Source organism: Cynocephalus volans, chromosome 4 (genome assembly GCF_027409185.1).
Source record: "Cynocephalus volans isolate mCynVol1 chromosome 4, mCynVol1.pri, whole genome shotgun sequence".
NCBI classification, from domain to species: Eukaryota; Metazoa; Chordata; class Mammalia; order Dermoptera; family Cynocephalidae; genus Cynocephalus; species Cynocephalus volans.
Window position 1 is genome coordinate 102,119,440 of NC_084463.1, and position 26,474 is coordinate 102,145,913.

Here is a 26,474-nt window from a genome sequence, read left to right on the forward strand (position 1 = left end):
AACTCACCATCTCCCCACGTAACTCACCTTCTTCCAAATACAGTTCTGAGTTTGGGGATTTTTCTGCCTCAGCAGAAAACAAAAGAGGCAGAAATTACATTTCCAACGTCTCCTCACTGCAATTCCTGCATGCCGCTTTTGTCTTGTCTTGACTTCTGGTACCAGTATATTACTTGGTTTCTAGATACTTACTTGGTTTATAATCTACTGTTCTATCTCACCCTCTAGCCCTTGACCTCTGATCTGGCTTTTGACTCTCTGCCTCATAAATCTCTGCTGTGTGGTATCTGGCCCTTGGTTCTATTTTGACTGTGAACTTCTTGGCACCCCCTGGTTCTGGCCTACTGCTAAACCTCTTCTTACCACCTGGCTTTAGTTTTCTCTAATGTGGCTAGCCCCCTACCCTCTTTGTGCCCTGCTATAGCCCATAGTTCCAGTGAGGTTCTTTTGATCATCAAAGCTAGTGGTAAACTGTACTCATATAGCCATCTGCCTGATCGAGGCTGTCTTCTCCAAGAAGGGCCTGACCCCTTTGGAGCTCTGGGTTAGATGCTTTATAAGTATGTGATGGCTGTTTGACAAAAAGCCTACCAGCCGTCTAGCAAGGTGTTTGGTACCAGTGTTGCTTCCCTTAATCCTGTCTATACCCCACAAAGGGGCTGCTGCCTTTTGAGTTGTATTAAAAGTGAAGGGAATCTTCTGAGGTTGCAGGATGAGTCACTGTCTTGGATGTTTACCCTCTTTGGCCTCCAAGTTTGTGAAGTGAGTTGCCCATTTCTTTTGATTGGGTTAGCAGCCTCAGGGCCAATCCCAGTCACTTTCTTCTCCCCATCCTGCTAGACCACTGTCTGCCCTCCATGGCTGAGGGCAGCATACATGGTTGCTTGGACACGTCCTGTATCCTGCTAATTGGACAGATGGAATCAATACTGATGAACCTGGAGAGGCCAAGGTAGCACAGTTAGTGACACTAGCTGCCTGGAGGGACAGTCTGCCATGAGAGGGGGTGTGATTGAATGGTGATTGGACACAGCAGCTGAGGATTAACCAAATTATGTCCCTTTGAGTTTAGATTGACAAACCATTCTCACTTGGACTTTAAAATACGTCAACTTGTGCAGAATATAGAAGAGCTGCATTCTTAACACAGCTGTGCTGGCATGTGTCCTGGGGGGTAGTCAGGTATAGATCTGGTGCCCACCACAGCCCAGGTTCATGTTATTATTTCTAAGATTATATGGACAAAGGGAAGAGAGCTTATATTTGTGGAGCTTTTTTTATGTGCCAGGAACTATGGAGTTTTACATACTTATCTCATAACCTGCAAGGGAGGCATCATTATCTCCATTGTTCTGGTAAGGAAATGGAAGTTCAGAGGTATTGTAACTTGTCCATGATCACATAATCAGTAAATGATGGAACTTTGATTTGAACCCACGTCTCTCTGTGCTTGTTATAAAATGCCAGCCTGTCTTCCCCGTTTAAGTGTCTTAGTTTATATTTCTCTTGACTTCCCAACAGCCCAACCACAGAGTAAGGTACGTAGTAATAATAACTAACATCTGTTGAGTAGTTATTATATGTCAGGTACTGTCCTAAGCACTTTACATGCATTAATACAGCCATATGAGCTAGTCTAATTATTCCTGATAATTACTATGAGGTTGCAAAATGGTGATTTTCTAGTTTCATCATTCCTTTCACAATTATTAGTTGTCATTCTACAATAAGGAAGAGTTTTCCTTTCTCCCATATTTACTTATTAATTTATTTTAATGTGGACTCATGGCATTTTATTTTACTCAATACTCAATAAATATAATTATAATTATGATGGGTTATAATCCATTACTGTCATATTCATTTTGATGCTCAGATTGTTCCAGATTTTACAGCCAGTGTTCTTAACCTCTGTGCTATACAACCTATCAGATACCGTTTCTTGCTGCCTTCAGTTAATTTGCCTGTCTATGTCAGCCTTTTTGTACCTTCTTGGCTTTTAACCTTCTGGGAAACAGGAAGACTAATGCCAGTCTTAATCCAAATTGTGTGTAAACTATTTGAATAATCCAAATTGTGTGTGAACTATTTTATAAAAGTAAATAGTCTCCAAGCAAGAACCTGACAGATTCTAGTATGAAATAGATCATGAGTTTTAAACATGGATTTTAGCTGTTTAGAGACCCTTCTTGTTTCATTTCTCTTTGAGATCTTAATCCATATTCTGTGTTGATTTTGTATCCTGCTACTGTGCTGAAATCATTTATCAATTCCAACAGTTTTTTTGTAGAGGTTTTAGGCTGTTCGATATATAGGATCATGTCATCTGCAAACAGGGACAGTTTGACTTCATCTTTTCCAATCTGGATGCCCTTTATTTCCTTCTCTTCTCTGATTGCTCTGGCTAGTACTTCCAACACTATGTTGAATAGGAGTGGTGAGAGTGGGCATCCTTGTCTAGTTCCTGTTCTTAAAGGAAAAGCTTTCAGCTTTTCCCCATTCAGGATGATATTGGCAGTGGGTTTGGCATATATGGCTTTAATTATGTTGAGATACTTTCCCTCTATACCTAACTTATAGAGGGTCTTTGTCATGAATGAGTGCTGAACTTTATCAAATGCTTTTTCAGCATCTATAGAGATGATCATATGGTCCTTGTGTTTGAGTTTATTAATATGGTGTATCACATTTATTGATTTGCGTATGTTGAACCAACCTTGCATCCCTGGGATGAATCCCACTTGATCGTGATGAATAATTTTTCGTATGTGTTGCTGTATTCTGTTTGCTAGTATTTTAGTGAGGATTTTTGCATCTATATTCATCTTTTTTGGTTATATCTTTACCTGGTTTTGGTATCAGGATGATGTTTGCTTCATAGAATGAGTTTGGGAGATTTGCGTCCGTTTCAATCTTTTGGAATAGTTTGTAAAGAATCGGTGTCAATTCCTCTTTGAATGTTTGGTAAAATTCTGCTGTGAATCCATCTGGTCCTGGGCTTTTCTTTGTTGGGAGCCTTCTGATAACAGCTTCAATCTCCTTTATTGTTATTGGTCTGTTCAAATTTTCTACGTCTTCACGGTTCAGTTTTGGGAGCTTGTGTGTGTCCAGAAATTTATCCATTTCCTCCAGATTTTCAAATTTGTTGGCGTATAGTTGTTTATAGTAGTCTCGAATGATTCCTTGTATTTCAGATGAATCAGTTGTAATATCGCCTTTTTCATTTCTAATTTTTGTTATTTGAGTCTTCTCTCTTCTTTTTTTTGTTAGCCATGCTAATGGTTTGTCAATTTTATTTATCTTTTCAAAAAACCAACTTTTTGATTCGTTGATCTTTTGAATTGTTTTTTGGTTTTCAATTTCATTCAGTTCTGCTCTGATCTTAATGATTTCTTTCCGTCTGCTAACTTTAGGATTGGATTGTTCTTGTTTTTCTAGTTCTTTAAGGTGAAGTGTTAGGTTGTTCACTTGCCATCTTTCCATTCTTCTGAAGTGAGCATTTAATGCAATAAATTTTCCCCTCAATACTGCTTTTGCAGTATCCCACAGGTTTTGGTATGATGTATCATTGTTTTCATTAGTTTCAATAAACTTTTTGATTTCCTGCTTGATTTCTTCTTGGACCCATATGTCATTAAGTAGAATGCTGTTTAATTTCCATGTGTTTGCATAGTTTCCAGAGTTTTGTTTGTTATTAATTTCTAGTTTTAATCCATTGTGGTCTGAGAAGATACATGGGATAATTCCAATTTTTTTGAATTTATTGAGACTTGATTTGTGACCTAATATGTGATCTATCCTGGAGAATGATCCATGTGCTGATGAGAAGAATGAATATTCTGAGGTTGTTGGGTGGAATGTTCTGTAGATATCTGCCAATTCCAATTGGTCTAGAGTCTTGTTTAGATCTTGTGTTTCTCTACTGATTCTTTGCCTAGATGATCTGTCTAATATTGACAGTGGAGTGTTCAGGTCCCCTGCTATTATGGTATTAGTGTCTATTTCCTTCTTTAGGTCTAATAGAGTTTGTTTTATAAATCTGGCTGCTCCAACATTGGGTGCGTACATATTTATGATTGTTATGTCTTCTTGATGGATCAGTCCTTTTATCATTAAGTAGTGTCCCTCATTGTCTCTTTTTATGGTTTTTAGTTTAAAGTCTATTTTGTCAGATATAAGAATAGCCACTCCTGCTCGTTTTTCTTTTCTGTTTGCATGGTAAATCTTTTTCCATCCTTTCACTCTTAGTCTGTGTGAATCTTTATGGGTGAGGTGGGTCTCTTGTAGGCAGCATATAGTTGGGTCCTGCTTTTTGATCCAGTCAGCCAGTCTGTGTCTTTTAATTGGGGAATTTAAGCCTTTAACATTAAGAGTTGTTATTGAAAGGTGTTGATTTATTCCTAGCATTTTATTGGTTGTTTGGTTGTCTTAGGTGTCTTTTGTTCCTTGCTTTCTGATTTACTGTTTGGTTTCTTTGTTTGTTGGTTCCTTAGGTTGTAGATAGTGTTTTTGTTAGCTTGTTTTCTCTTCATGAATGCCATTTTTATTGTACTAGCGGGTTTAGATTTTTCTTAGGTTTTTATGGCAGTGGTAGTTATTTTTCGGGAACCAAACCCAGTACTCCCTTGAGGATTTCTTGTAAGGGTGGTCTTGTGGTAGTGAACTCCCGCAGTTTTTGTTTGTCTGAGAAATATACTATTTGCCCCTCATTTCGGAAGGATAGCCTTGCAGGGTAGAGTATTCTTGGCTGGCAATCTTTGTCTTTTAGTATTTTGAAAATATCATCCCATTCCTTTCTAGCCTTTAGGGTTTGTGATGAGAAGTCTGATGTTAACCTGATTGGGGCTCCCTTATAGGTGATTTGACGCTTCTCTCTTGCAGCTTTTAAGATTCTCTCTTTGTCTCTGAGTTTTGCCAATTTGACTATGACATGTCTTGGAGAAGGCCTTTTTGGGTTGAATACGTTTGGAGATCGTTGAGCTTCCTGGATCTGAAGATTTGTGATTTTTCCTATACCTGGGAAGTTTTCTGCCACTATTTTGTTGAATATGTTTTCAATGGAATCTCCATTTTCCTCCCCTTCTGGAATACCCATGACTCGGATATTTGAGCGCTTGAGGTTGTCTGATATCTCTCTCAGATTTTCTTCCATGTCCTTGATTCTTTTTTCTTTCTTTTTGTCTGCTTGTGTTATTTCAAACAGCCCATCTTCAAGTTCAGAGGTTCTCTCTTCAACTTCAACAAGCCTGCTGGTTAAACTCTCCGTTGTGTTTTTTATTTCGCTGAATAATTTCTTCAGTTCAGCAAGTTCTGCTACATTTTTTTTCAGGACATTGATTTCCTTGTATATTTCCTCTTTCAGATCCTGTATACTTTTCCTCATTTCATCATGATGTCTAGCTGAGTTTTCTTGTATCTCATTCAGTTTCCTTAGAATTATCACTCGAAATTCCTTGTCAGTTATTTCAAGGGCTTCTTGTTCTATAGGATCTAGAGTATGAGATTTATTAACTTTTGGTGGTGTACTTTCTTGATTTTTTGTATTTCTGGTGTCTTTTTTTTGGTGTTTATTCATTGTTGCAGGGGGTTTCACAGTCCACCGGTTTGAGACTAATGACTAACTAGGATGTTGCTGTGGTTGCTAATTTGGTATGGCTCCCGCCGTGACTGCTCAGTTGGCCTCTAGTGTCTTGTGTGTGTGGTTGCCTCGGGTCTTGGGCTTCTCCGGGGATCCACCTTTCTGGTCAGCTTGTACTCTGCTGGGCTGGTGGATCACGTACCACAGGGTGTGTGATCTCTGTTGAGCTTTCACTTTCTGTACAGGACTTCTCCCCGTTCCGTGTGCTCTGGCCCAGGCTGTTAGATCGTGCAGTGGCGACCCCACCGGGTGTGTGGTTTCTGTCGAGTCTCCGCCTCCCTGGCCGCACGTCTCCCCCCTCTGTGCACACTGTGCTGGGCTGGGGCGTGTCTTCTGCACCCCTCGTCTATCAGCTGGGCCTTCAAGACCCTGCTCAGCACCGCCTCGCCCAGGAAGTCTATCAGGTTTCTGCTAGGCACAGACAACCGGTCTCTCTGGGTGCCTTTGTAGCACTGTGTAGATCTTTCTCGGGTCTTGTTCACCTTTGTATCCCCCCGGTATAAACCGAGTCTAGTGCCTGCCTGCAGCCTGCTCTCCGGCAGGTTCAAGCGGACCTGGGAACTCTCCTACCACACTATTCCCAACCAGAAATTCGTTAGGCTTTTTTCCAAACTGGTGGTCGCAGAGATGTTATCTGCCTCCCAGTAACAGGAAGTTTACCGGGGCCGGAGTCCAGGGTGTGGTGGAGTGACAGTCGGCCCGCCCGTACTTTCTAGCCCTCCCAACACTGGTCGGGACGCCCCACACCCCCAGCCCCGCCAGAGAACCGTGGAGGGAGTGGGAGAGGAGGCCGGCCCGCAGGGTCCGGAAAGCCCCGCGCCAGGCCAAGCAAATGGGCTCAGTGATGGCCGAGCAGGGCGGAGCTGCCCGCACCTGGGAAAATGGAGGCAGCACCGGGGCAGTGAGTGGCCTGGTGGTGCAGGCGGGAGCCGCGTGGGCCAGGGATCACTCACAGTGCTGTGCCAGGTCGGGCGCTCGCTCTGTCTCTGGTTTGTTGCCTTCCGTGTTCTCGGCGCTGCCGCCTCGGGCTGTTCAGTCGCGGCGCTGCTCGGGCGCTCCCAGGAATCTTCTTTAATGCCGGCCTGAAACCTCGGATCCTGAATAGGGCAGCTGGCCACCTTCAGTGCGGCCCCAGCCTCCGGGATCCTGGCTGCATCCACAGCAGCCCTGGCGCCGTCTTCCCTGTTTCAAGACTCGCTTTTGCAGCTAAGAATCAGTTCTTTTCCTGCTCCACACTTCAAAGCTGTTGCCTGTAAATGAGGCAGCCTCTCCTGCCGGGGGCAAAGTGGCGTTGAGCCCCCACGACCGGCCAGCAGCAGCAGTCCTCCCTTAAGAGATGGCCAGAGGAAGGTCCACAAGTTTCCCGGCTGCCTGAGGCCCAGTGGCCACCTTTTCCACCTCAGCTACTCCGCGCCAGCGGCCGCAGCCGCCGCCATCTTGAAACCTTAATCCATATTCTGGATAAATTATCTGTGAAAGGTAATTTTTAAAATCCTTTTCAGTAAGGTGAATAGATTCAGGAGACTCACCAAACTATATTAGAGCAGAAGTAAAAGAACCTCAGATATGTGGGAGATGGATTCTAGTTTTATAACTTACCTGCAAGGACTATATGTTTGTATACACAGAAGTTATTGAAAATCATTTGTCCAATTAGCAAATAATTGAGCCAGATACTGTGCCTGTTGAAGGCAATGATATTCAAACCTGATGGTATATGGAAAACCATCAACACTACTGGTTACAAAAACTAAAAAACTAACAAAAAAGAGGAACTGAAATTATAGTTTGGCTTTTTAATATTTACAATAATTAGATAATGTATTTGAAAGCTTACTATCTATGCCTTTCTGTGCCAGGCTTATTTCACTTAGCATAATGTCCTCCAGGTTCATACACAAATGACAGGATTTCCTTCTTTTTTTAAGATGAAATAGTATTCCATTGTGTATATATACCATATTTTCTTTATCCGTTCATCTGTTGATGGACACTAGGTTGATTCTATATCTTGGCTATTGTGAATAGTGCTGTAGTGAACATGGGGGTGCAGATATCTCTTCAACATACTGATTTTATTTCCTTAAGATATATACCCAGTAGTGGGATTACTGGATCATATTGTAGTTTTATTTATAATTTTTGGAGGAATCTCCATACTGTTTTCCGTACTGGCTTACCTATTTACATTCCCACCCACACTGTGCGAGGGTCCCTTTTTCTTCACAACCTCACTAACACTTGTTATATTTTGTCTTTTTTGTTAACAGCCATTCTAACAGGTGTGAGATGATATCTCATTATGGTTTTAATTTGGATTTCCCTGATGATTAGTGATGTTGAGCATTTTTTCATATATCTGTTGGCCATTTGTATGTCATCTTTTGAGAAATGTCTATTTAGGTCTTTTGCTCATTTTTTAATCAAGCTATTTTTTTTTTTGTTTGTTTTGAGCTATTTGACTTTCTTATACAGTTTGGATATTAACCCCTTATGAGATGTATGGTTTGAAAACACTCATATTTTCTTCCATTTCATAGGGTTTTCTTTTCACTCTGTTGATTGTTTTCTTTGCTATGCAGAAACTTTTTAGTTTGATGTAATTCCATTTGTCTATTTTTGTTTTCGTTGCCTTTGCTTTTGTGGACATATTCAAAAAGTCATTGCCCAAACCAATGTCATGGAGCTTTTTCCCTATGTTTTCTTCTAGTAGTTTCATAGTTTCAGATGTCATGCTTAAGTCTTTAATCCATTTTGAGCTGATTTTTGTTTATGGTGTGAAATATGAGGGTCTAATTTCATTCTGTGTGTGGACACTCAGTTTTCCCAGCACCATTTATTGAAGAGACTTTCCTTTTCCCATTGTGTGTTTTTGGTGTCTTTGTAAAAAATCACTTGACCATAATTGTGTAGATTTATTTCTGTGCTCTCTCTTCTGCTCCATTGGTCTCTGTGTTTACTTTTGTGCCAGTAACATGTTGTTTTCATTACTATAGCTTTGTAGTATAGTTTGAAGTCAGATAGTGTGATGCCTCCAGCTTCGTTCTTTTTGCTCAAGATTGCTTTGGCCCTTTGGGGTATTTTGTGATTCCATGAAAATTTCAGGATTGTTTTTCTGTTTCTGTGAAAAGTGTTATTAGAATTTTGACAGAGATTGCATTGAATCTGTAGATCACTTTACGTAGTGTGTACATTTTAACAATATTTATTGTTCCAATCCATGAATACTGGATATTTTTCCATTTATTTGTGTTATCTTCAATTTATTTCATCAATGTTTTATACTTTTCAGCATACGGATCTTTCACCTCCTTGGTTAAATTTATTCCTAAGAATTTTGGTTTTTCTTTTGTAGCTATTGTAAGTAGGATCATTTTCTTCATTTCTTTTTCAGATTGTTGGTTGTTAGTGTATTGAAATACTGCTGCTATTTGTATATTGATTTTGAATCCTGTAACTTTATTGAATTTTTTTATGAGTTCTAACAGGTTGTGGGGTTTTTTGGTGGAGTCTTTAGGGTTTTCTATATATTAGATCATAATGTTTGAAAACAGGGACACTTAACTTCTTTCTTTCCAATTTGGATACCTTTTATTTCTTTTTCTTGCGTAATTGTTCTGGCTAGGACTTCCAGTACTTTGTTGAATAGAAGTGGTGAGAGTGGGCACCCTTGTCTTGTTCCTGGTCTTAGAGGAAAAGTTTTCAACTTTTCACCTTAGTATGATGTTAGCTGTGGGTTTGTCATTTATGGACTTCATTGTGTTGAGGTACATTCCTTCCATACCTAATTTGTTGAGAGTTTTTATTGTGAAAGGATTTTGAATTTTGTCAAATGCTTTTCCTTCATCTGTTCAGATGACCATATGGGTTTTTTTCCTTTATTCTATTAAAGTGGTGTATCACATTTATAGATTTGTATATGTTGGACCATTCTTGTATCCCTGGGATAAATCCCACTTGATCATGGTGAATAATCTTTTTAATGTGCTATTGAATTCAGTTTACTAGTATTTTGTTGAGGATTTTTGCATCTATGTTCATCAGGGATAATGGCCTGTAATTTTTTTCCTTTTTTTTTTTTTTTTCGTGTTGTGTTCTTGTCTGACTTTGATGACAGGATAATGCTAGTCTCATAAAATGAGTTTGGAATTTTTTGCTTTAATTTTTTGGAAGAGTTTGAGAAGCAATGGTGTTAGTTCATCTTTAAATGTTTCCTTATTGGCTGTTGGCGGTGTTGCTGCTAAGCTCGAGTGCGGCCGAGGTGTCTGCAGCGGTTGAAACGAAGAGAGTTTGGCGCGATGTCTCACACCATTTTACTGGTACAGCCTACCAAAAGGCCAGAAGGCAGAACTTACGCCGACTATGAGTCAGTGAATGAATGCATGAAAGGTGTTTGTAAAATATATGAAGAACATCTGAAGAGAATGAATCCCAACAGTCCCTCCATCACATATGACATCAGTCAGTTGTTTGATTTTATCGATGATCTGGCAGACCTCAGCTGCCTTGTTTACCGAGCTGATACCCAGACGTACCAGCCTTATAACAAAGACTGGATTAAAGAGAAGATCTATGTGCTCCTTCGTCGGCAGGCCCAACAGGCTGGGAAATAATTGAGTTGGAAGCATTAGGGGGTTGGGGGTGGCTTGGAACACAGGTATGTACAGCTTGCTGTAGTGGAAGTTTTGTATTATAGTAATCCTGTTTCCATTTTGTTATACTCTAGCCAAGATTGAATGTATTAGATGAAATGTGACGATCTTATTCAATCTGAAACCCCTTTTGCCCCCCCCCGCTTTTTTTTACTTCAACATTTTTTTGATGATTTAGATGGAAGTTCTTTGTCAGTTAATGTTGGTTCCAATCCTTCAAAACTATTCATATCTGCTTTATAACATTCACTGTACTAACCCTTCTTCAAGATGGGGTAGGGGGTGGTAACACAGTTTAGTTTTGTCCTCAAGATAAAGTCTTAATGAAAAATAAATGTTCTTTAGTTATAAAAAAAAAAAAATGTTTCCTTATTGATTTTCTCTCTAGGTTGTCTGTTACTGAAAGTGAGGAATTGAAGTCGCCTATTATTATATTACAGTCTACCTCTCTCTTCACATCTGTTATAGTCGTTTTATATGTTTAGGTGCTCTGATGTTGGGTGCATACATGAGTATATTCTGTATTTACAATTGTTATATCCTCTTGATGAATTAATCCCTTTTTCATATATAATGACCTTCTTTATCTCCTTTTACAGTTTTTGACCTGTGTCTATTTGATCTAAGTATCTCCTGCTTTATCTCCTGCTTTCCTTTTCTTTCCATTTGCATGGAATATCTTTTTTCCATCTGTTTACTTTTAGTCTATGTGAGTTCTTACAGGGGAAGTGTTTCTATTGTAGGCAGTATATAGTTGGGTCTTTTTTTTTTTTTTAATCCATTCAGTCACTCTATGTCTTTTGATTGGAGAATTTAACCCATTTACATTCAAGGTAATTATAGGGGTAAGGACTTACTACTGCCAATTTGTTGTTTTCTGGTTGTTTTGTAGATTCTTTGTTTCTCTCTTGCTGTCTTCCTTTGTGATTAGGTGATTTTCTTTAGTGGTATGTTTTGATTTCTTAGTTTTTGTTTTTTGTGTATCTGCTATAGGTTTTTGCTTTGTGGTTTCCATGAAGCTTACATAAAACATCTCATAGTTATAACAGGCTATTTTAAGCTGAGAATAACCTAACTTTGATCACATACAAAAACTATACTCTCATTCCACATACACACTCCATTTTGTGTTTTTGATGTCACAATTTACATCTTTTTCTTTTGTGTCCCTTAACTAATTATTGTAGCTATTATTATTTTTAATAGTTTTGCCTTTAACCCAGTGCCGGGGACATCCAGAGCCCCAGGCCACTGGGGCCAGCCTGGGTCTGGAGATTGAGTCTGCGGGGTGGACCTGGACCCCAAGTCTGGGGGGGGCTAGCCTGGCACTGGAGCCAGCCCAGAGTCTGGGGTCACTAAGGTTGGCCTAGCTGTGGAGCAGGCCCAGAGACTACGTCTGCCTAGCAGACCTGGAGCCTAAGTGGGGTCTGTAAGTTCAGTCCACTGCCCACCACTGGGTTTTACTGAGACAGACGTGGTTTTGAGTCCAAGACAAAGACCAGCGCTTACTTCATTCTCCTTCCCCCACATGGAGGGTATGTCTCTCCACACTGTACTGCCTGGAGTTGGGGGAGGGCTGATGTGGGTAATATAAAACTGTCCTTCCTACCCTCTTCAGTGTGTCTTTTCTTTATTTCTGTGCTATGTCCAGGTGCTAAAATCTCTCACCTGGTTTCCTTAGCTCTTATGAAGGAAGTTTCACATGTGGATAGTTAAAATTGATGCTTCAGTGGGGCAGAAGCACTTGAAATTCCTATTGTTCTGCCTTTTTGCTGTCATTCTGCTTGGTGGCCTTTATTGAGCCCCTCCTGTGTCCGCCTACTGCGCATGGTATTTCTCCCATCATAACTTTTATCACACTTTGCTGTAATTTTATGCTTAATTGTTATCCTTTCCAGCAGACTGTCTTGAGAGCAAAGACCCCAGCACCTAGAACAGTGGCCAGAATTTGGAAGGCATTTCATAAGTAATTGCTGAATAAACAATTTGTATTTTATAGTTGTGGAAACTGGGCTTTAGAAAGGTGTTAAGTGGCTTTTCCCAGGCTTCTCAGCTGATAAGTTTCCAAGCCTGCTTTCTTACATTTGTATTTTGTACTCTCAGAGTTCATATTCTTTCCACTGTATCACTCACATGGGCAGAGACAGACCCAGTCCCCAAACACACTTCTGGATCTGGGTCTCTACCTCCTGGGCCTCTCCTTCTTTTGACACTTCTGTCTTTCTGATTTCTTCCAGTGTGGTGCAGGTCCTACTTGCTGCTGGGGCTGACCCAAACCTTGGAGATGATTTCAGTAGTGTTTATAAGACCGCCAAGGAGCAGGGAATCCATTCTTTGGAAGGTAAGCATGGGCTGCCCTGCTGCTCTGAGAGCTCCCCTGCTGTGGCTTCCACACTGCCTTGTTCTGTGCCAGCTCTGCTAGCAATTCAGTGAGAACCTGCAAGTCCTTTATCTCTGGGAACTCATGGATAACCCAAAGGGCTTGGAACAGATGCTCTTCACAGTCCCTGTGGCTCTATAGTTTATGTTACTTCAGAAGTCTTGGGGAAAGAAATAGAGGCCCGATTTCATGACCTAATGAGGGGAGGAGGGGTTCATTTCACCTCTGTTCTCCTAAAAGTGCCTCAGCCCATGGAGCCTCAGATGAGTGGACAATGGAGCAGGTTTCAATAAAATAATTAAGGCAACTGCATGGAATGTGGGTTTGTTCCTCTTCTACTTCCTGGAGACTTACCCTGCCCCGTCCCTGCCACAGAACTAGAAAACAGCCTCACTGGTTTCCTCAACCTCCGAGGTCTCTTTTCCCTTCCTATATGTAACATACAATCCTTTCTCTGGGACTGGCCTCAGCTTACTATATGATCCAGGACAAACAGTGGACCTCTCTGTGCCTTGATGTCTGTGCTTGTGAAGCGGGGTCATCATCAGTGCTTCCACTGGAATGTTGCGTGGGTGTTTGTTTGCACTTCAGAAGAAAGAGGTGGTGTTACGTGTCTGTTGGAGGGTACCTGGGCAAGTCAATTCGTGTTGCTTCTGGTGAGTAATTCTTGCAAAGTGGGGTTAAGGCAGCAGGTTACTTTGGCTGCAAATAGAAATAAATATTTCACATTTGAGCTTTTGCTTGTTTAGACTGTCTGTACTGCCTGCCCTTTGTCTTGGATTGTTCACAGAGGCTGAGATTCTTCTGACATTTCTAGTAGCAGGGCAGCTGAGCAGGGTTGGAAATGATGCCAGAAGGACAGACAGCCTTGCTGACTGCTGGAGGATCAGAACATTGACCCCGGGGGAGATTCAGCCAAGGAGAGCAATGTGCTCAGCCCTCAGAGCTATCAGTGAGGCTGCCAGACTGACGTGGATGTGTGGTAGCCCAGAGCAAAGGTGTTATTTCTGCTTCAGAGAGGAGGTTTCTCAAATCAGTGGCACAAGAGGAGTGACCAAGAGTATGAGGGCTTTGCTGCTCCCAAGAAGTGTGAAGTTGCCTAACCCCTGCTTTTCTACCCTCTACGCCTGGTCTTTCTTTTTTATTTTTTATTTTTATTTATTTTTTTTTTTGTCGTTTTTTCGCGACCGGCACTCAGCCAGTGAGTGCACTGGTCAGTCCTATATAGGATCCGAACCCGTGGCGGGAGCGTTGCCGGGCTCCCAGCGCAGCACTCTACCAAGTGCGCCACGGGCTCGGCCCTACGCCTGGTCTTTCTATCAAGGCTCCATTGCTGAGGCTAGATCATCCACAAAGGCTTCCCTGTCCTTGGCAATGTTTGCAACCTGCCTTCAGCTGCTCTTTTGAATGTTCTCTAAATCTTGGCCTCTTCTATGGTTATTTGAACTCTCATCTGCCCATATGTCTTTTCTCTCCTCCTCAGCTGACAGTTCCATCTGCAGGCCATGACCTATGCCTCCTTGGAGTTCCCACTGAGCCAGAGGAATTATGTTCACTTTATGTTTCAAATAGAGGAGAATTTCTTGAGTACCAAACTTTGCAGCCTGACACGTGGGGACTCAGCTTATGTGCTGTCCTCTTCTCACGCAAACATAGCATTGCAACCCTCAGCTCTGTCTTCTGTTCAGGTGCTCTCACCAAAAAGCAAAGAGGAGCATTTGCTGAGAAGACAGAGCCAGGTAGGTGGGAGGGGATTCTTTTGAGTGACTTCTCCTCTGCTCTCAGAATTCTAGCAGGGCTCAGTAAACATTAATGATTTCACAGAATCTCAGAGCCATCCAGTCCAACTTCCGCTGTCACACCAGTCTCCACCGCCTGCATTCAAATTTTGTAGCTTTGTGTTCTAATGGTTCTCTCTGGTTGGTGCTCATATTCAACATGCTAGATCAGTGACCAGCAAACTTTCTGGAAAGAGCCAGACAGTAAACATTTTAAGTTTTATGGGCCAGTCAGTCTTGGTTGTGGCTGACTACTCAGATTGGCTGTTGTAGTACAGAAGCAGTCACAGACAGTACACAAATGAATGGGCATGGATATGATGTGTTTCAGTAAAACTTTACTTACAGATATATGCAGCAGGCTGGATTTGGCCCCTGGGCTATAATTTGCCAACCCTGTTCTACATAATTTCTTTTCTTTCTTTCCTTTTTTTTTGTCAGCCTCTGAATTCTTTTTAACTCTTATGCCAGCCAGCCTACATTCTAGGTAGGAAAGTAGATAGATAAACAACAAAAATATTGGAAAAAGCTATTATATCCCTCATGAAATAAAAATAAAAATATTAACTTTCTCTTCTTATTTTGTGTGATTTGAAAATTTAATAAGTAGGCTTTCTATGGACTCACTTATTCAAAAGTATTTACTGATCATATTTGTATGTACCAAGTACTGTTTTAGATACTAGTTAGTTAGATAGACAAGATCTCTGCCATCATGTATTTTCTTTGATTAAAATGTTTATAAAACAGAGTCATGGAGCACATGATCAGAACAGTTTTGATGCACTATTCAGCATTCACAGCTATAAATTCATCAAACTTCATTCTTTTTTATCCTCTATTTTGTTCACAAAATTATAAGAGATTTTCTGATTTCTTGCTAAAATATAAATGTGTCTAGCATTTGTCTTATTCTTTCGCCCAATAACCCATTCAACAAAGGAGTTCAGGTTATTCTGGCATGTTGATGTCTTGTTCTTCAGGAACCCATACTGGTACCCAGTAATTACCTAAATGTTTTAGAACCATTAAAATAAAAGTACATTCTAGAATTTTGTCAGGATAAACTCACTGTCACGGTTTGCAAGACATCTTTTTCCACCTTTTTTAAAAATTCCAGAATTCCTTTCTCTGCAGCAGTTTTCTGGCAGCTCATCTTTTTTCCGGGGGCTATCTGTTTGTATGTGCTTTGCTCTTCAATTTTGTGTGCTCTGCTTTCTGACTTTAGAAACTGAATAGTGACTATCCTTTAGAATCATCTTAGGGATCTCTTCTCTCCCTACTAGCCTAAGCCTTTAGCTCCTTTTTAATCATGTTTTTCTTTCCTTTTTCCATTTAAGGATACCTCATTCTTTTACCCATTCAACCAGTGTTCATTGACAGCCTGCTGTATGCAAGGCACTGCACCCAATTCTGAGTCATTCTCATTGATGAAGTAGACAGAAATAAAAGAATCTTTTGGTTTTCTTTTCTTTGGATTGGATTAATTTTTTAATGGGAAGTCACCTGACTTGTGGGGATGTGTGAAGAAGGTAGAGTAGAACAAGAGGTGCAAGCCCCTTGCCCAGGGTGTTTCCAGGCAAATTCACAGGAAAGTCACAAGCTCAGGAAATTTGGACAATTCTTCACTGTTGGAGCATAGAAGCGGTGCCAAAGACCATCAAGTTCACTAAATTTCTAATAGATATTATTGTGGGCCTTGGTCTGCACTTAGTACTGAAGGAAAATGGTGAATTGTAGTTTATGACCTTGGCAAGACCTCCCTAACCCCCAGTAATATATCCCTTATCTACCTTATCAGTATTGTTGTGAAAATCAAAAGGTAAAATATTAAATGTGTGAATTATAAAGTGCTCTACAGTTGTAATTGTTTATTAGTTTCATTTATTTATAATTCAGTATGCATTTATTGAGTGTCAGGCACTGTGCTAGGTGCTGGGATTATATAAATGAATGTACATCGTCCATCCCCTCAGCAGTGCTCCCAGTCAAATAAAGAGACAGGCCTGTGAACAAAGAATCACAGTATAGAGTAATAATTGCAAAGGTAGCAATACAAAGGATGTAGGCAGCGCTGATATAGGTACTGATGAGCTCTACCTGAGAGCAGGCTGGTGTCTGGGAAATGTCACAGGGTAAGTGACTTTGAATTGGTTCTTAAGGATGAGTTGAAGATGCCTGGCAGGCTAAAAAGGATGCACCTTCGAGGCAGAGGGAACAGTGCATGCAGAGACATGGGGTGGGGATAGTGGTGATGGCAGATGGCATCATCTGCCATGGTTTTGAGGAGAACACCAACAAATAAGGCTGGAGAGGGAAGAAGGTTACTCGTACATAGGAAGTACCTTATAAGGCAGTTCTAGGGTGCTCACACTATATTCTGAAGGCCGTAAACGGATTTTAAGCAGGGTAATATTACATTTGCATTTTAGGTGGACCATTCTGACAGTGTAGAAGAGGGATTGGAGGGGAGAGATTAGCAATGCTTCTTGACTTTTTAGGGATGATGGACCCCTTTGAGAATCTGATGAGAAGGTATATTCCTCTCCTCCAATGCACTTAAAGATTCTGGGGATTTCTAAAGGTGATCTTTGGGATTGGAAAAAAATAGGTTAGGAAAATATTAGGAGGAGGTTGGGTACTCAGTGGAATGTAAGAATTGATGGAAAAGGAGGTGCCAGTGGTGACAACTCAGTTTCTGATTTGAGTGAACAGCTGGATGTGTGGATCTGGAGCTCAAAGGAGTACTCTGGCAGGAGATAGGGATTTAGGTGTCACCAGCATTTTCTTGGGAGTTAAAACAATGGATATGACTGAAATTGCCTAAGAAAAGGATTTAAAGTAAGGGGGTGGAAGGACAAGTCCCTCACAGATACCAGCATTTAAGGTATGAGGAGGAGAGAGGATCCAGGCAAGGAAATGAAAAGGTATCAGAGATGTTTTGCATCTGTCCTGCCTGCTCAGAACAGACAACCTAGAGAAGAAACTTCTTTGCCCTCCTTGCTGAGATTTTGTCATCTCTTGTCCCATTCCTAGTGACACCCTTTTTCTTTTGTACATATGAGCATTGCTTCCTAGCAGGAAGCCTGCTCAGCTGGGAACATTATAGTATCTTTCGCTCTTATCAAGGTTGGGGTTTCTGTGTAAAGGGCAGACTTGCTGGTGTAGGGTATTTGGTATGGAAAAATTCTCAGCCTGAGTGTTTTTTCTGTTGTCTCCAGCTCTTAGAGTGGCATCTTCAGAGGCACAGTAATGGCCTGGAGAAAGGTCAAGCTTCAGTGCCACGCAGTGATGGTTCATCTAAGCTCTGTCACTTAAAAGCTGTGTGATCTTGAGCAGTGACTTAAAGTTCTTGAATTTTAATTTTCTCATCTATTAGATAGGGATAACAATACCCATCTTACAGTGTTGCTAGGATGATTAGAGATAATCATATATATGTAAATTAAAGCACAGTGACATTTAATGAACAGTTTCTCTGTGGAAGTGGCTTTTGGCTCAGTAAAAGGCAGGAAGCCTGCCTAGGAGATATTGAGCAACTCACCACTCAAGGAGTACTGGCAAGGCTGGCTGTCTGCCCATCAGGGATTCTATAAAGGAGATTCTTGCCTTGGGTCATTGGATTATATGGCCTCCAAGGTCCCTGTCAGCCATGTGATTTTGAAGGTTCTAGAAGCTCTAGGCTTACCATCAGAGCAAGTAATGTACTTAGAAGAGGTGAGATTTGAACTGGGCTTTGGAGGGTGAAGAGGAAGGGAAAAAAGAAAAGATATTCTAATTAGAGGACACAGCTTGAACAGAGGCACACAGATGGGATGAATGTGGAGGGGAGCAAAGGGATCATAGCTGTTCCTCTGCCAATTCATTCCCTGATATTGACCACATTCCATTCAGTGCCTTGAGCCCCACCCATGCCCACTCCAGGAGAATTCCACTTGTGGCTAGCTGATGCATGGTGGGCCCCCTCTTCAGGTAGAGGAGGCAATAAATCAGTGGTAACAGTAAACAAGTCGCCCAGCTGAGGATGCCGCTGGCTGCTTGTAAGTAACTGTTATAAACATTGGGTGTCTGGGACTGTCAGAAATGCAAGTGAGCACTCTGAGTGCCTCTCATATGTACAATTAAAACAATAAAACATGGCAGAAACGTGGCCAGAGCAGGCTATAAATTAGCTTCTCTTCTCAGCTCCAAGTGGCGGCTGAATAAAGACAAGTTGTGCAGAAGCTGGGTTGGCATAGGGCCCTTCTGGGGGTTGAGGGCCTGGCTTGCCAGGCTAGACCTGCCAGGGCCAACTCCCCCAGCCCAAGTGCCCCATTCCCATAGCACCACGGGCTGCAGGTCTTGGCCTGCTCCAGCTGACCTCCCCATCTCTGTGTCTTCAGATGGGGGACAGGACGGTACAAGTTGGAACATCACAAACCAGTGGACAAGTGCCCTGGAGTTCAGGAGGTGGCTAGGACTTCCTGCTGGCGGTAATGGAACTGCTCTCTAATATTTCTCCTCCTCCCCAGGACATGTCAAGGAGCATCTCATCTGACTAGCTTATTTACTCAGTGTAATAAGTTAACCAGCCAACACCTGCTGCGTGCTCAGCCCTACCCAGGCACAGCAGAGAGAATGTTTGCCTTTGGGGAGAACATAAACTCAGATGAGAATAATAATGCTCCCAAGGAAATAAGAATTTCCTAGAGGGCTTATTGAAACACATATTCCTGGGCTCTACCCCCAGAGATTCTGATTCAGTAGGTCAGGAGTAAGACCTTAGATTTTGCATTTCTAACAGGCTCCAACTCTTTGAGTAGCATGATCTAGACTACAAGCGTTCACTGTAGTCTTGTGCTTGAAGTGCTTAAAAACTCACCTGGACCTTCACCTCCCTAGAAGAGACCTTACTTTGCTGCTGTTAGCTTCTCTCCTAGAGAAGCTGTGTGCTTAAGCCATGGTCTCATGGGTGTGCAGAACACTTTATAGCTGCGACACCTAGAGCAATTTTCTATACCTCTCAGAAGCTTTGTCACCTTATTTGTAAAATAAAGGCTATTGGAGAGTTAGAGGTAGTGTATTTATCTCTAACCTAAAACTTAGAACATTGGAGGAATTCCATTAATGTAAACCTCTGTTTCTGTATTATTATCATTATTGTCATCAAACTCTTATGGAACTTTAGAGTCTTTGACACAGCCTTCCAAATGCTTTTCTGTGGCAGCAAAAATCCTCAGAAAGCCAAATATTATTTACAGTCCAAGGAACGGCTTGACCATTACCTAACTGTGTGACTTTGGGCAATTCTTTTGATCTCTGAGCTTCATTCTCTAATCTGTAGAGAATAATGCTTCCTACACCATAGGCTTATAAGGGTCAAATTGAAGTACTTATGAAAGCACTCAGAAAATACAAGACATTTTGCAAATGTAAGGTACTAGCAAGAAAAGTAATTATTAATAATAAATATTGAAGACATGACCAAGACAGTATGTGGCAAGGGTCCAGTCAAGTACGTAGAACAAGGACTGTTAGAGCTCAGAGAAAGGTTGGGTATGAGTAGAAAAGGGGTGTGCTTTGTCCAGAACACTCGGAGGTGGGAGACAAAAATTATGTTTCACACTGGTAAGTAAACATGTTAGGGTGAAGCATACAGTAAAGATGCAGGATTAGTAGACTGGGACCAGACCAAGATGCTTGGACTTTGTCCTTTAGACAGAGGAGCCTCGAAGGTCCTCTAGGAGAGAGTGCTGCATGAACTGATTCCTTCCGAGGTGGAGAAGCAGGGGAGGTGATAATGAGATGACAATGATAATAGCTGCAGCAGCAGCAGCAGCAAGTAACATCTAATATTTACTGTGTATTCACAGCAACCCTATGATGTAGGCTGTAAAGGAAACTGAGGCAGAGCAATGATGCCAAATGCCAGCAGAACTGTCTCCTGCTCTCATATAGAACCCAGCAAACATATCAGCCTGTGCATACCCCATACTTAGTCAGCCCGGAACCTCTGGCTTGTCCAAAGTCTTGGGAATCTGCCAGGCCAAAAGCTGTTTGGGCAAGTTATTATTTTTAATAATGTCCCTGCCTGTTCCTCATCCTTGTCCAGGCCCACTTAGAGCCTTGTCACACCTCCAGGACCAGTGGTTCTACTTGTCATTTCTCAGCATTGCCAGTCACCATAGACTCACCAGTACAGACAGTGCACTGTCACTTCATCAGGCATTTTGGCCAACTTCAAGATTAAATGTATCAACCAGTTAGGTTAATTATTTCCATCCTTTTAGCCGTCCAAACCTAGAAGAGGGAGATAGACTAGTTGACATGTTTTATTAAAAAGAATAAATTCGATGCATTTATAAAAATAAGTGGGATCAGGCAGCAAAGAACTAGTTTTGTGATTTTTAACTGATTTACATATTTCGTATATAAATATTTTTTCATCAAAAGTTCCAAATCAGGGATGGGTCCCACACACCACACAAAATATATTAGAGACATTTATATGGATAGCAGGAAGGGAGACAGAGGGCTGAAATTTTCCAGGCACCCAGTGATTGATGGGGGCTGAGGCTCCCCCTGACGCTTTATTGAGTTTCCGATGATTATCTCTCGCTGAGACATTTTTTACAGATGACGGTCGAGCTGTCACAATGGACCATGGGGGAAAAAAACCCAACAATAATAACACTTTAATCTTTTTACTGCACTGCTCCCTAGTATCTCAGATTCATCTTCCCTGACGCACGCAGTTCATTATTCTGCCCCTCCCTGGATGGGAAATAAAGGAAAATAAATATATATGTAGACACACTTACCCACATACATACACACACAGATGGAGTATATAAAAGAGACCACCTCGGAACCAGAGAGGGGCAGAATTTATTGTTTTTTTTGCAAGTGTTGAGGTTTATTAGTAGAGATGCTGGGTTGGCTTGGAATTGGCTATTAATTACAGCATTTTGTATTTGTTTTTTATTGCAAGTTTTTAACATCTTGAAGAAAAGGCAGAGGAGAGCCAGGCAGGTATAGAGATGCAGAGCACAGAGGGACCAACTTTGACCAACCAGATAGCTGGCTTAGAGGCGAAGAGGGCAGGCTCCTTCCTCTTGCTGCCAGCCCTGCCCCAGAAGAGCCCTGGAGCTGAAAGGATATGGCTGTGGTTAGGATTGGGGAGGTGGGGGGGGGGGGGAGGTGGGGTGGAGAATGGGGAGAGGGTGAGCTCAGGGCAATTATCGGGCTAATCAGAAGGAATCTGGATACCTGTGAGCATGTCACTACTCTGAGAGTTAGGAGAGGTGGGAAGTAGAGGAGGTTCAGAGTTGCGATGAGTCTGTAGATAACAGTAAGAGATTCTTAAGAGCTTGTCCTACCTTTTGAATTTGATTATATGAAGGTGAGTCATGGGCTCTGTGGCCACAGAAGGGATTCTCGGCCATAGAGGATGCCACACTCACTATGTAGGGCCACAGGCAGGGTCAACAACCTGTCTTCTTCAAGTTCCAGGCCAACTGGATCAGCACTTATTCTACTGGAGACACATCAAGGGCAGCCTTCCCACAGGGACCCCAAACCTATCTTCTCTCTCCCCCATGAAAGGGAAGGGGGAAGTCAGGAAGGTTGGCATTAATGTCTCCATTTTACAAATGAGATATTTGAGGCCCAGGGAGATGAAGTAATTTTCGAGTCACTAGGATTAGAATCGAAGTCTCTCAGACTCAGAATTCTGAATTCTTTCCTTTCAGAGATACTCTGTAAAAGAGAGATTATTCTGATATTATTTGTAGCTTTTAACAAGCTCTTAAGGACAGGACCCATTCTTTAACCCCATAGCCTAGTCCCTAAAAAGTACTTAATATTTGGTAGATGGAGGAGGAGACAGACTAGGATATGTGATATAGAAAATCCAACTGGAATTTTTGGAGCTTATGAGTGAGACATTGGGTGTGGGTCTCATCGCAGTGCATGGTGCCCTAGGGACTTCTTTATTTGCGAAGAACATTCTGGTGCCAAGGCATCCTTGGCCTCCCTGGAGTAGGACCATACAAGTGGAAGGTGGGAATGGCCAGTTTGTATCTTTCCTGTGTTCTATATAAGAACATTAGGATAGGAAGGACCCTGAGAGATCATCTAGTCTAGTGCTTCTCAGAGTGTTTTCTGAGGAGCAACGCCATGGGCTTTTAAAATGTACATTCCCAGGCCCTGCCTACTGAATCTGAATGGCTGAAGTGGGGGGCCCAAGAATCAATGTTTTTTTGACCAGTTACCCAGGTGATTCTGTTGCCACTAAAGCTTGAGAATCACTTATGTAGAAAAACTACTCTACTTTAAAAACTGAGAACTTGGATCTCAGGGGGAATGAGTCACACATCAGGTTAATGGAAGGGCCAGTTTTGAACCCTGTTCTCTTGTCTCCTGGTCTATTGTTCTCGTTGATCCCATACTGCTTAATTCATTAACAAAAACCATTGCATGCTCATAGCTTTCAGGATAAAATCCAAACCCCTCTCAGGACCAGGCCTTTGCCTGCCTGGGCAACCTCATCTCTGTCCACTGCTCTACCCACCTTAACTTGGCATCCAGTGAAGGATGCCTCACTGAAGGACTCCTGTTTTCTTGAATGAATAGGTAATGCAGTCTTTACTCTCTGGCCTTTGCAAATGCCACTCCTCTCCTGAATGCCCTTCTTACCCTCTCCACATGGCAAGCTCCCCCTCATCCTCAGGACAGTTCTTCTGGAAGATACCTCCCCAGGCCACATTACATGTGCCCATCTTCACTCCCTTCAGACATGTGGTCTGTCTCATTCCCCTTACTGTGCTATAGGTGCTCAGTAATAGTGTGCTGGTGGGTAGGTGGATGGATGACGGCTCATGTGAGCTCATTCTGAAGCTGCATGAAATACTGAATTGATGCTATATGGAAGGCAGAAAATGTTATGAACTAGTTATTGTCATATATGGGGAGCCTAGGATCTAATTGTGGAGTCAGTACAAAAGGGAAAAATTTAACGCCAAAAAATATTACAAGCAGAATAGTAGGACAATAAATAATTGACTGCTAAATGGCTACCTACAAATCAATGTTACTGGCATTCAGGGCAGAGCTGGGAGGAGAGAACTTCCTGGACGAGGAGGACTTGAATTGGGTTTTAAAGAACAGGTAAGATTTGGAGAGGGAGGAGAGTCTTCCAGGAAGGCTGTGTAAGGAAATGAAGGGCCTTTCCTTCTCCGGGGATGGTCTCATTTTGACTCAGCACAAGGAGTCTCCCTCTGCCCCACTCCCTGGCTGAAGACAAGTGCAAGAGGTGGAACTGACAGCCCCCACTGAGGTTGCTGATCCACTTGGCAGTAGGACGGCTGTCTCTCAGGTTATAGTAAGCATTTAGTGAAGAAATATATATAAAACACCATAAAATGGCCCCATTCCTCACTAATAGTGTGAATTCCCCGAGGAAAATTAATTGGAATATACTCTGTGCTGAAGCTCTCTGCACTTTTTCTGGTGGTGGAAAGGATGAAAGTGTTGAGGTGAAATAATTTCTCCAAGTTGAGAAATCTCAGTCCTCTCTGGTGTGTTTTAGAAAACTCCCCCCACACTCCTCCCCCCGCAACACACATTGTAGGTGGAGCACCTGAGCAGTGGCAAGAAGGGGCAGGTGCTCTGATTCTAACTGTAATGCTAATGATGCCTCACCAAGGTCTAATTTGCCTTGAGGGTGAGAGCCTTGGGCTGGAGGAAGCAGAGGGTCCAGAGGCTTCTTTATGGAGATTCAATAAAAATTGGGCTTAGTCCCTAAACTTCAGGTCAGATTAGTTGACTCAGAGTTATGTAAGGCTTGAGTCTGTGAGCATTGGCAGAAGCTGTGTAGTATGGAGGATAGAGCAGAGGCCTTGGAGCCGGACAAACTTGGGGTCTAGTCTTAGTCCATCTCGGACTAGCATTATGAGTTGAGCAGGTCACCTAACCTCTTTAAGCCTGTCTCCTCATCTTTTCAATGGCAATAATAGTACTTGACCTCTCTGCCCTACATGCGTTGTCATGAAGATGAGGGAGTGATCACCTTGAAGTGCTCTCTAAACTATAAAATGCTGTACAAATGTAAGGGGTTATTCTCATGTTTGTCTTATTAGTCATAGAGTTTCACTCTCGGAGACATGCTCAAATCTTTATTTTTTATTTTTTATTTTTTTTTAAAAGATGACCGGTAAGGGGATCTTAACCCTTGACTTTGTGTTGTCAGCACCACACTCTCTGAAGTGAGCTAACCGGCCATCCCTATATGGGATCCGAACCCATGGCCTTGGTGTTATCAGCACCACACTCTCCTGAGTGAGCCACGGGCCGGCCCCATGCTCACATCTTTAAAGGCAAGGGTGCTGCTAGACACTCTGTAACATTAGATGGCACCTGCTCCTGGGAGTGGCCAGCAGAGGCTGAGTCTGAGGGAGAGGGACTCATAGCTAGGGTTGCTTCTCCACTGCACAAGGGAACAATAAATAGGACCACTCATCTTCTCGTATCTTTTTTTCAAAGCCTCCCCCAGTAGACTTAGCGACAGGAGAGCAGGAACCATGTCTGATTCATTTCTGTGTCCCTGGTGCCTAAACCCAAGGGAGAAAGCACCATTAGTGTTTGTAATACTTTTTGTAAAAAACCTGTTATCAGAGTTGATTCTCATATTTAAATATTCAGGATTTCTCAAATTATTGCTTATCATACCCATTTTACAGATAGAAGAACTTAGTAAATGATGCCTTAGTGTATGATGCCTTTACTTTATTAAATCATTATTTCTCATCATGGGAGGCATTGTTTTTGCATTGCAGTCTGAGTAGTTCTGGGGAGTGGCCAGGGCTACATGAAAGGCCTCAGGGACTGCTTTCCACCTCTGCTGACTCCTTGGCATTTGCTCAGCAGTGCAGATTCTGCAGTTTACATCTGGGCACATACCTGCCACAAGCTCCCAGAACTGACCCTGTCCATGGCACACAGGCATAGACTTTTCAACATCAAGTGGCAGAGTTGGGAGCAGAAGGATGTCATAGTGATGCTTCTGTCACTCTTCCTGTGGTCAGAGGGCTGTTGGACCCCCTGCAGAGACAGGAATGACTGCCGGGAAGGGAAGCAGGAGCTGAGCCTGTCTCACTCTGTGCTGGAGACAGGCTGGTAGATGTCTTTGTTGGGAAGGGGACGGTTCACTGGCCAAGGACCAGATGTAAACACAGGCCTCAGAAGACCACCTTGGTGGCAAGCTGGCAAGACAGTATTGGATGAGTCACTTTAGCTTCTGTGGGTTTGCTTACTCTTCCTCAGTGAGGGTGGGGTGTGTGTGCATGCTGCCCTTCCCCCTACCTCCTTTCCCCATTCAGCCCCTTTTTGTGGATAGAGAAGAGTCTGAGATCTAATGAATGGGGGGCTTCAGCAAGATCTGGGACAGGGCTTCTAACTCTGGGTGGTGTGGGGAAATACCTTAATGCTAAGAGCATAAAATGGGCCCAGATGAACTGGACTGGGTCCCAGCTTTACTGCTAAGTTATTGTGTCATCCTTCTGAATGTCAGTGTCCTCATCTATAAAATGGGAGAGTAAACTTATACCTCACAGGATTATTCTGAAATAAATAAGTAAATGAAAATGCTTTACAGATTGTAACACACTACTCAGTTCCAAAGAGTGTTCTGTAGGACACGATACCGCAGGATTTTAACAAGGTTAGGTGAAAAGAGGCTGTCAGACAAGAAACTGCTGAGTGACACCAAACGAAATAGGTAATTCTTAACTCAGAACTACATTCTCATGCTCACTGTGCCTTTCTAGGAAGAAAAGTGTATGCAGAATTCCCCAAATGAAACCTTTTTTCACAGAGAGAATACATTTTTGGAAGCACAAGACTAGACAGGAAGGATAATAGCTAACATTTATTGAAAGGTACTATCTGCCAGGCACTCTACCAAGCACAATTATTCAGTGTCTCATTTAATCCTTACAACATCCCACGAAGGGGTTACTGTTATTATCTCCATTTACAGATAAAAGAAC

General features: G+C 42.2%; 2 protein-coding genes across 2 annotated transcripts in view; both read left to right on the plus strand.

Annotated features, from left to right (window-relative positions):
• CLPB (ClpB family mitochondrial disaggregase) overlaps positions 1 to 26,474 on the plus strand; it is a 160,228-nt gene that overhangs the window by 59,331 nt on the left and 74,423 nt on the right. The window contains exon 4 of the mRNA XM_063093871.1: positions 12,528 to 12,631. Coding sequence (XP_062949941.1) covers positions 12,528 to 12,631 — 104 coding nt within the window. The remainder of the gene's footprint in view (positions 1 to 12,527; positions 12,632 to 26,474) is intronic.
• LOC134376971 (enhancer of rudimentary homolog) lies at positions 9,862 to 10,645 on the plus strand. The gene has a single exon (XM_063095579.1). It carries the CDS (start codon positions 9,937 to 9,939, stop codon positions 10,249 to 10,251), a length of 315 nt encoding a protein of 104 aa, XP_062951649.1. The 5' UTR covers positions 9,862 to 9,936; the 3' UTR covers positions 10,252 to 10,645.

Excerpts from the sequence above, each read along its gene's own strand:
- LOC134376971 (XM_063095579.1), top strand. The coding sequence starts at position 9,937 with ATGTCTCACACCATTTTACTGGTACAGCCTACCAAAAGGCCAGAAGGC.